The sequence below is a fragment of the Saccostrea cucullata genome, unplaced genomic scaffold, assembly GCF_032062105.1.
Source record: "Saccostrea cucullata isolate Sc308-1 unplaced genomic scaffold, CSIRO_AGI_Scuc_v1 ctg5628, whole genome shotgun sequence".
NCBI classification, from domain to species: domain Eukaryota; kingdom Metazoa; phylum Mollusca; class Bivalvia; order Ostreida; family Ostreidae; genus Saccostrea; species Saccostrea cuccullata.
In genome coordinates, this window is record NW_026929164.1 from 14,293 (window position 1) to 25,810 (window position 11,518).

The following is an 11,518-nucleotide window of genomic DNA, read 5'->3' on the forward strand; positions in this document are numbered from 1 at the left end:
AGAGTTGTGATCAGGTGCCATGGCGGAGTGAGCATTCCCTGCCGACCGGTCACACTCACCGTGTTCACCTTGTCATGATCGGGAAATAACGGGAAAATCCGTCGTCAATTCATTGGATAAAAAATGGACTAACAATTAGTATGAAAAACGTCAGTAATCGTAAAGACTAATATTCAAAACCACATTTGGTATTGCATATAGTACACAGAAGAATAAAATTGAATAGTAGTATGAGCAGCCTAGCCGGGGGGCGGGGGGTCAACTGAGTGCACTTTTGGCCCTGGGGGGGATAGGGTGGTCAACTGAGTGCACTTTTAGCCTTAGGGGGGGATAGGGTGGTCAACTGAGTGCACTTTTAGCCCTGGGGGATAGGTGAGTCAACGGAGTGTACTTTTAGGGCTCAGATCTGGAAAAACCCATTTTGTGAGATCTCAAACTTGGAAAACCCGATTTGAGATAGGTGATCTCAATCCTTTCAGCGGAGGCCTGAAATCTGGAAAAACCCAAGACTATGAGTACACAGGCTTGGCAGCGATTCACGTCCGTCGAGCTGCCTATTGTGACGTCATCTTACTCATTCACTGCCTCGCAGACTGCTTAATTTTGACACTCTTTTAAACACAGCTGATCACCAGCTGATTGAAAAGAAAAACAAGTCCATATTTAAGTTTTAAACTGTTTTATTCAAGTAAGATACAAAGTCAATGCTTCTTCTGGACTTTCAGGGACTTCTTAGTTTTTTCCCTCTCTTTTTTCTTGAGATTGATTTCCTTCAGGCAGTAAAGGGATGCAACAATGTACATACACTTTATAAATGTCTGTAAAAAGTCCTTGAGGCCTCCTTTCAGCCAATTGATGAAAACAGCAGGGAAGTTTAATTTTCCAGGAACTCTTCTCTCACTTATAAGGTTCAGTCAGGATCACCAATTGGTATTTTTGATTACCGTAATAGTTTATTCTCTCCTTCAGACAGTATTTTTCCTCTCTGGTGTCATAATCTTCAAGATCAAACTCCATTCTTTTTTCCAACCACACTTTTTTGAACGTTAAATTTAAATTTCTATTGAATTTATAATAATTCTGGATGGCTTCTTCTTTAGTTTTCATCCAATTTCCAAAGCTTGATCCATTAATTGACCAACGATACTCCATTTTTGAAATAAAACACCTCTGACTTCTAACGAGATCTGACTGAAAATGACGGCCCATACACGCTTAACGCTGCTTTTTATAACTTTTTACCGAGTCTAAATGAAGTCTAAGTGGAAAAACCTACACGCGCTCAGCACGGTCTGAGAAATACCTGAGATATATATGAGATATGGAAAAACCCACACGCACTCATTTCCTTCTTACATGCACGTTCTCAGTACGCACCTGGAAAAACCTACACTCGGTTATCACCTTCTTACTCTTATAAAGTCTACTGGTTTTTCCAAAGTCCTTATAAATAATACTAAAACAGGGGTATAAATAAGAAAAAAATATAGTTTTATCTTCATAATCAATTGTCATGTCTAAGCAATACCACTCTTTCATTTTAAAAGAGTATGATATATTCATGCAATGGATAGAGCAACACGAACAACCTCTCCCCCTAGAGGCCGAAGAAGTAGGAGCCACCCCACATTCTGAAAACAACTCAGGATGTATGGTTTCCATGCCTGGGGCTTTTACACCCTCCCAACCTGGGGAGACTAGTCACTTTACATTTTCTATGTCGACGAATGAAAGAAACTCTACCCAGAAATGGTATGGTTTGAACCTAAGCCAGTATCTGGGAAAGCCTTCACAGTTTCCTAAAACATCCCCAAGCGAGAAAGTGATTCTACTGTGGCAGGAAATAAATACCATGGAGAAAACCTGTATTCAGTACGGCCTGAAATATGTGGAAATGTCAGAAAGAAATTCGTGACTTTAAATACCAGCCTCGACGAAATCTACGAATTACCCCCCGAAGACCGGAAAAGTCCCTGGATGGCCCTGGTAGCCGATCGAATACGATTTCAGAGGAGAATTCGGCAGCTAGAAACTTTGTTAATGTTTAAGAAATAAATCATGTCAATATTCTATACATCATTGTTGTTTTTGATGACGCCATCTTGGATCTTTTTAGACGCGGAGTCTGTCGATAAGATTTTTGATCAAACAAAAAAAATCTTGAGTGGTTCATGGTCAAGTAAATACGAGTGATTTTTAGACGAATCCGGTTCTTGTCATCTTAAAATTTCTTTCATAAAAAGGCCTGGTTAATTAAAAATGAGGGTTGTGTAGGATTGCCTTGTTGACACCCAGTGTCACTCGAATCTCGATTTCTAAAAAAAATCTACAGTTTTTCAAGCCCCACAAACTAGATACAAATTGTTTTTAACCTCATTACATTCTATCCTTCTTAAAATTTCAGTTCGGAATAAGGGATTCTAAGATATCCTATCTATCTCATAGTGTGATATTCTGAGAAACGGTGACCTTTGAACTCGGCTGTGTCTACCCCTAAACTCATTTTAGCTTGATTTATAACCTGATCATGATTCTTTTGAAATAAAAACCATATCCCCACCTTCCCCTAGGTCTCTTCTCCTCAAGGATCATGAGTTTTCCTGGTCTTACACTCTAAAAAGACTTAAAATGCCTATTTTATAAACTCGGCTTACTGGATTTCGGCTGCTCGCTTCGACCTTTTTAACTCTTCTCCAAGACGGATGCATGTCATGTATCAATTTTAGTATGAAAAGATGCAGGAAACATACCTTCTTATAACCTGTATCATGATTCAATCCCATGATGAATACACACTAAATAATCCATGAAAAGGTATATGTCCCAAAGCACAAATCAAATACAATTTGGGTTCGCCATGCTTGTTAACTCAGGTCTCAGAGAGTGTCTTTTCTTTTCGGGCCGTAATGTGTGGATAAATGCAGACGCTCTCTAGAACTCGGCGCCATTCTGTTAGTAGCGGCTTATAGATCTTCACCATACCCAGCCTCCACGGCCAGATTTTTACATTCCTTCACATCGTCCAGGATCTTCTCATTCTCTTGCTCCAGCTCTTGACGCGTCTGTTGGCCTATCCTCTTCTCTAAACGATTGGTGTATATATCCTTGGTGTTGTGAATTCAACGAAATCAAAGTTCGAGATGAATTTTATTCCCCCTGTTTCGGGTCCACAGTGAGGACGAGGACATCGGCAGCCTTATTGAGCGCCTGCTAAGGGAGTAAACCCTTATAGAAAAAAATCACCCAACGGCTCTTTTAAGAGCCATCCAACTCTTTAGAAAATATGCTTTCTATACAGGGGTAAAGAGAAACGTTTGTGTGTCCAGAAAAGATGATCTTTTTTCATACAGTCAACGAAACGTGAGCGTCAAGAAAACACCAGGTCACTTTTAAATTTTATTTTTAAACTTGAATATTTTGAAAATCATTTTCATTACACAATAATTTTTTTTATGGTAAACTCCCCTAATATTTTTTCTTAAATCATTTTTGCTAAACTTATAAACACTTAACACATTTTTTTGGTAAACTTAAAATATTTTGATAATCATTATTTTTAAAGTATTATTTTACACAATAAATTAATTTTTATGGTAAACTCCTCTAATATTTTTTCTTAAATTATTTTTGCTAAACTCATAAACACATGAAATATTTTTTTTTTTTTTTTTTGTAAACTTAAAATATATTTATAATCATTTTTCTTAATTTTTTTTTACACAATAATTTTTTTTATGGTCCCCTAATATTTTTCTTAAATTATATTTGCTAAACTCATAAACACTTAAAATATATATTTTTTGTAAACAAATATAATTCAATAAAAACCACATATAGACTTCCCCATGTCCAATAAAGTAAATATCCATGAGTTTTGAACTAAACACATTCTAATCATCTTAAATATTCACGCAGAATAAAAGGTGAATTCCCAGAACTCTTAATAATCTCTTCTCCAATGTTGAGTGAATGTGTTCAAGTACGACTTAATTTTCTATGTAAATTAGGCGGCCATTGTCGAATCTCGGCCAAGATTTTACCCCAGTGAAAAAGGCTTGTAATCCACAGTGTATGTAGTAGATGTATATTTTATTAAATAATTTAATAAATGATAAATAAATAAAATAAATTTATGATAGTTAAATAAATTAAAATCTAAACTCTTTCAATTACTAATAAGGTATTCCACCCATCCCTCTTCATCCACCTATACATTTCACACACACATTCATTCATTGGTTGAACATTTACATTTCATTGGTCAAGGGTTTTACATTGTCTAGTGAGTGATATTTACTCAGTTTGAAAGAACTCAGAGTTTTAGACATGTACTGATGTAGAAATTAAGATCTGGTGAATTATTGAAATATTGAAATCTTACTGACTTTCTGACAAAAACTACAGAGACATGTAAGTACTAATATTTTAACATTTTAATCTACAGTTTGAAAGAACTCAGAGTTTTAGACATGTACTGATGTAGAAATTAAGATCTGGTGAATTATTGAAATATTGAAATCTTATACTGACCTACTGACAGAAACAGTACAGAAATATGTAAGTACTAATATTTTAACATTTTAATCTATATTAGAATATGAATTATGATATACATAAGAAAACTAGGAATTTGATTGCCGGGATTCCCGTTACATGTAGGTCGTTTAAAGTTGTTTCACATTGTTTATAATTGTAATTATGTTATCGCTCACCTATATGTTTAATTTCAGCTATGCTAAATAACCCAGTTCTGCGTAATTTGAGAGAATGTTTTGTCATGTGCTTAAAGTATGGCGTGTTATTCATGTCATCACTTAAAGTCGATAATAAATAAATCTGTCTAAAAAAACATTTTACGAATGAAATTTAATTTAATTGATTAGAGTATAGGTAGCCATATATAAGAGATATTCTGCATTACATTTAAAAGATGTATTGTGTCATGTAGTAATTTAAGTCATAATAACAAAATGGGTTTTATTTTCTGCAGTCCTCATCCTGGAAGATATGTTTTGTTCCTAACCATCTATAAACCATTCTCTATGAAGTTAAGCCTGGCTGCTGGTCTTCCTTTGGAATACACAGTGAATTATTTTAACTTAAAAGCAAAACAAACTTGAATCTAAAGTTTCAATGAGATATAATTTTAATTCTGTTTTTACATGTTTATATTTCAATATGGATAAAAATGGATATAAAGAAATCAAGAAAAAAATTATTTTACATAACATGAAAACACACAATTAATGATGATGAAGAATGTACACATGTTTTTCATAAGTGTGTGCAAATTGTTCAATATAATGTCTATAATGAGTGCAATTTCCTCCGGCCAGCCCACATGCAATCTTGTAAAGAAACCCATAAGTCTTGTAAGGTAAACTTCCCATTTTTTGTAAACAGGCTTGAAACCATTGCTCTCTGTTTCGTGGGGTGTCTTGATAAGTGGAGATTCTTTTAGGTCTGTGACTTGCTCTGCCATAATCCCATTGAGCTAGTAAATAAATGACCACAGGTGTTTGTAAGGTAAACACCTTAAGAGTCCTGGAATTCCTCTATCTTCTTCTACGGCTAAATTTCTAGTCCCTATAGGACTGCGAGTCTCATACACATTCGCTTGGGGAAATTTCTCTGCAATACTTTGACTCAATCCATGAGCTTTCACAGTGAAACAATTACACTGATGTACAATCGCTTCAACATCACTGTTTAATAAATCACCCTGTATCTCCTTCAGACTCATGGTTCAAACTGATGGTTCAAGTCATGCCCCCCCCTTTTTTATAATGACAAACAAGAATGTGTTGTTTTTTTCATTTTTTAATGTTCTAAAATTACAAAGTCTTAGGGCTAATTCTTCTCTTTGTCTTATTCTCACTCTATGTCTTCAACGCCATAGAAAATCTTCTTTCTAATAACATCTGTTTTTTTATGTTTGGTCTTATGTTTTCTTTATCCCCCTCCTCCCGAGGTTTATATTCTACAGGATGTTCTACCATCAAGGGAGGTGGTATGATATCTTTTCCTCCCTCCTGTTTAAGTAACCATTCAGTTTCCTCTAATATAGTTTTCTGACTCATTTCTTTGCTGAAACTGTTACCTATAAGAAAGCCAGTCAACAAATGAGGTGTGTTTGTACCATGTTGACTTTTTATACCTTTTCATTGTATCTATTTTTACCAATCTTTAAATCAAACCCTTACCACTTTGTTTTGTGTATTGAAAATTAATCTATGGTTAAAGGGAGATAATCTACTTTTAAAAATGACCAAAAAAACCAATTTTCTTTTTTTTTCTTTTATTGAAATCTAACAACAAACAACAACAAACAACAATCAATTACATTACATTTTGATACGCAGGGGTGATAAGGAAGCATACAAAATATTCTACCTTGACTAAATCAGTGCTACATTATGACGTCATAGTAAGCGAGATGACGTCAATTTTAATACACAAGTTTTCGTAATATTGGTATTTAGAGATGTTATTTAACTCTAGTAAATGAATAGAAACGTGTAAACATTAACAAAAATAAAATGTTTTTATTTTGTTATGCTGTATCTGTCATTTTTATTTAAATCTACCACTGATGACGTCATATGTGTACATCAAGTAACTTGGGAATTGATCATGTCGTGTAAAGAGAATTTGGCTACGACGGCTTGTACAAAGATACGTGAAATGGAGTTTAAAAGCAAATCTCATAAATATTATGTAAAATTCATGTGGATTTCAGTTAATAAAACACGTATGCTAATTTATTTTCATCGATGTTATTCTCTTTTGAAGACAGTCGGCTATATAATGTATCCCGGTCGGACTTTCCTCTGTAAATTTGTGACAAAAATAATGCAGCATAACAACAATAAGCTGGATATTTCAAAACATAAGATTTGTACAGATGGAAAGTTTGCCGTCTGACAATCTTGGAAAGTGCTGCTAGAATCCCGAGTTAAGCATGATTTTACGAAAAATCTCGGTTGATATGTATAAAATTCAAAACACATGGTAAGGTTTTGTGCGAATGTGTGGAATAACTATTTTACTGACAGGACAGTGGGATTCTAGCAGCACTTTTTAGACAAAATAGGTGTTTTTCAAGTATATTATTTATTAAAAAAAATTAGTAAACTCCGGGTATTGTTGTTCTGTTAGCCTTTTTATTAAGGAAAGTTTCGCTATAAATAGAAGTCACGTGATCCTGTGGCAGTAGTGCACGTCTTTGTTTTAGACACTCTTTTATCTGTATTCAGGAGTTAATAACAGTTGGAACTTATCAGCGGTTTTGGTAATTTATCAAACTAAATTTTCTTTAAAATGTCTTAAATTTTCTGAGAAATGACTTATATGCTTCCTTAACATACCTGCGTAGAAACATTGACAAGTGTGTCCATGACCTGTAGGTAATTTATGATAAGTGTTTTTAAACCAATCAGCCACGTATCGATCCCTTTGCAAAGCTGTACTCTGATCAAAGGGGAATAACCATTCATCTGGTTTTTGTCTCTTTTTGTCTCTTTGATGTAAATAATACACGCAATATTGTCCACACACATCTGTATTCCAATCGTGATAGCGATACGGATTATAAATACATTGACGAGCATGGCGCTGGATAAAGTCTTGAATTTCTTTTTGCAAAGGAGGAAATCCATAAGAATCAAAATATTCCACCACTGGACTGCTCACATACAGACACACCCAGTGTTCTCCAGGTTGATCTTTAGGTTCCGTATTCACTACCATGGCTTTTTCTCCAGGTCTTTATTGATCCGGTAATAAATCTAAAGGGTACACTCCACCAAAAGAACTCTTCAATTCTCTTGATAAGACTTCTCTTAATTGTCCCGTATGCATTAGTAATCAATACTCACTTCTCTCTGTTTGTTAATTTCTAATAGTTTATCAAATTCTGCATAAACCACACAATTTAAAGTGGTAGCTGTATTGTTGGTAAACTGAACTTCTACTCTCAGATTTCCAGTTTCTATGATATGGAATTTATCCGACTGTGCCTCTTGGTCTTTGGTGAAATCCCAGCCCCACATAGTGTATCCATTTTTATACTCTTCTAGGGTAATGTCCGGAGCCCAATCTTCTCCTGATTTTCCCAGGGCTTGATACAAATTGAGATAAGATCTCAGATATAAATCGTCATTGAAATTGGGCTCAAAACAACGAGTACTCATGGTCTCTCCGTTGATACTGACATCTAATTTCTTTATCCCAAAGTTTTGAAAATGAAAGGGATTTTTAGTTTGATCTCCATTAAATGCCGCATTCTCCACAAAGCCTAAAATGAGACGTTTAGGCATCTGTCCTTGAAACAGATGATCTGTAATCTTAGATTGGGTCCCTGTAGCGATGGTAAAGGTTTTCACTTCTACTCTTCTCAATGGATATTTGGCTCTGTGGGTGCTCAAACTTTGATTAATGGCATTCATCATGACTGCTGTGGGTTCGACTTTTCTCACCCACAAAACCATACTCAATATTTTCACTTTTCCAGTACTTCTTGCCTTGATCATGTAGAAAGCAGGTCTAGCTCGATTAAATCTCAAACGGACGTCGACTCCATTGGGCAGAAATCTATCTTGTTGAAACAAATCTAAATGTAAACGATCCAGCAAAGTGATTTTCTTACTCCCATTGATTGGTGACGTTTTCTGAATCCTTCATTTTTAGAATTTATCGGTAACTCTGTGAGGATGCGTTGGTTAATGGTCACCGTGTCGGCACCACCACTTACACCCGGAGTTACAGCAAAGGTCTTATTTTGAGCTACACCAAGGTCATCTAACCCCACTTCGTCCATGTGTCTTGCTGTATCTTTTTCCCACAGACTACAGGCCCTCATCTGTGTCTTTAAACTTCTGGGTTGGTAAGACAATACTTTCTCCCAGATAAGCTTTGTAAGGATAGGTATCCGTCCCCGGACTGACTATTTTTCCATTCAGACTGAGATCGATGGAAGTAAACAAGGAATGTAAAATATTATTCACTGGACTGGAAGTGCTGTTAGCCTCAGTCAGATCACCCCCATTGTCTTTGGTAAATTTACATACCATTTGAACATAGGTTTGAGATAAATCTAGATAGTGATCTCCTTGTCCTTTAATTTCAAATTCAATAGGAGTTGTCTCAGAATCTAAAGTACTGGAAATGGGGTAATATTCTTCCCATTTAGAGTCTTCTAAAGCAATATTAGTCGGAGGGACTTCAAACAATTGTAAATTGTTCATGCCACACGCATAAGAATCGGGTTGCAACATGATGTGTATACTAGGATTAAGTTTTCACAAATGAACCTTCTGTTCACTGGACTGTCCTATTTATACTCTCTCAGTAAAACACATCTAAAGGACGTTTTCTTTTAGGAATTCCTCCTTGTGTTTTCCTTTTTCTCTTAAGACCTCCTCGGGCTAACATAGGTGTCTTTTTTCTTCTTTTTGCAGTACTCCCTCCAGATTCACTCTTTGTTTCACCATTCTCGAATTATTTTTCAAGGCTCGTACTCCGTGAGTTTTGACTGCGTCTTTTAAAGATCTCTTATTTTTAATACGTCTAACCCCGTTCTAGCAGCAGCAGTCAAGGCCTGTTTAGCCCCCGTTTTCAGTAAATCAGTAAAAAATCCTCTGCCTCTCTGTCTTCTTCTTTTTCTTCTTGTTATTTTAATCACCATTCCCGATCCCCTCTGTTTTTTCATTCTCTTTCTTCTTCTTTTCTTAGTACCTCCTAGATTCATTCTTTGTTTCACCATTCCCGAAGTATTTTTTAACCCCGTTCTAGCAGCAGCAGTCAAGGCGTGTTTAGCTCCGGTTTTCAATAAATCAGTAAAAATCCTTTCCCTCTTTGATAGTTTTGGGGTTGATAATAGGCTGGTGGTGGTGGGGGTTGCTGCTGAGCCCCTCCTAATAATCCTCCTACTAGATTGCTGACTAAGGGAGCTGCTACTTTAAATAGGGATCCTAAAAAACCGTGTCCTTTTTGACGTAATAAACCTTTATGATAGACAAACTGTCCGTGTCCTCTTTGTCTCAGTAATCCGGGATGATACTGCATGTTTCATGTCTCTTGCTCAACTGACCTTTCTGTACTCAGGGACTTCCTTTTATACCTTTTAGGACTGAATACAATACAGACAGCATACCAGACAAGCCATCACTCCCAATAAGATGTAACAAAACAACTGTACATTCATCTCAGTATACTTTTCTGAAATGAAGTTTCACCACTGATTTACCACTTACAAAGGGCATGGGAGTCCCTAAAGGAGTCAAGATGTGCATCTCAATGGTATCGAAATGTTTTTTACTTAGTTTCAAATATTCCGCTCTAACGGGTTCCCATTTGGCTTGTTTTGAGTCCTCCAAATGAAATGTACAAGGAACCACTCTTAATAATTTCAAGGCATTGGATCCTTCTGTCTTGGGTTGAATCAAGTCACAATAGACATACATGGATTTCAGATTTTCATATAAATCCACAGTATTGTTTCCCAAGTAACTAATGTTGATCCATTTGGTCATGTTTTCTGTATCGTTCTGAAGAATGACCTTCTTACTGTCCATTCCTAGCTTATAAGCTAAGGATGTGGGGAAACGAATGCACAAAGGAGTTTTTTAAGCATTTTTCCATTAAATTGATACATCACTCTATCATATGTCTGGTAATATATTAATTTCATGGAATTTTCTTCATCTGGATGACCAAGGGTTTTCCATATTTTTTTTTCAATGATCTCTCTAGTCCTAAACCTATTTCCTCTGTTAAAGCCATGGGGTGAGTGTAAGGCCTGGGTCTGAAGTGAATTCGCCTAATTTCCATCTTGCTGTCTCTATCAATGAGTTGAGCCCATTTAGTATGGGCCCAATCTATCAGTACAGGACATTCACTTAATGGCATCGCGTCTATGGTTTTCATTTTAAATCTGCCCGATTTAAAAACATTTGGGTCTTTGATATGGGAAGCAAAAGATTGAGGGATCAGGATGTCAAAATAAGCCTCCTCTTCTGTGATGTTTTTCAATGAATTGGGATACATCATTTCTGTTAAAGCCATCTCCCATTCTCCGTCTGTTAAATCGACTGTTTGTGGCAATAATGTTTTAAATTGGGCTGTCGTATTCCCCTGAAAAGAGGCCATGGACCCATCAGTGGGTAAAGTCATGTAAAAAGTACTGCTCTCGGCCATGTTCAGTCTACTACTGAGACCCCAGGCCCTGTGACCTTTCTATTTATAACAACACTTTTTAGAAAAAAACATTTTATTCAATTTTTTTTTCTTCTTCTTCTTCTGATCTGTAATCAATCACTCGATTCAACACACCAAGTCCTTCCTTTTCCACATTGTCTTTAATTTGGGAAAAGGGGATGCGACAATACACGTACTCTGTAGGACAGTAATGAGGTGGAAACGTCAGTCCTTTTTTCTCCATCTTGAAAAAATGTTTCACACACTCTCCGATGTCCGAGTACCAACCACTTTCATTTAGCACCATGTTGATGGGTGTCAG

At 36.0% G+C, this 11,518-nt stretch overlaps 1 protein-coding gene across 1 annotated transcript; it reads right to left on the reverse strand.

Annotated features, from left to right (window-relative positions):
• Positions 1-7,859: 7,859 nt before the first annotated feature.
• Positions 7,860-8,489, reverse strand: LOC134279961 (uncharacterized protein F54H12.2-like). The gene has a single exon (XM_062762372.1). It carries the CDS (start codon positions 8,487-8,489, stop codon positions 7,860-7,862), a length of 630 nt encoding a protein of 209 aa, XP_062618356.1.
• Between the last annotated feature and the right edge of the window lie 3,029 nt (positions 8,490-11,518).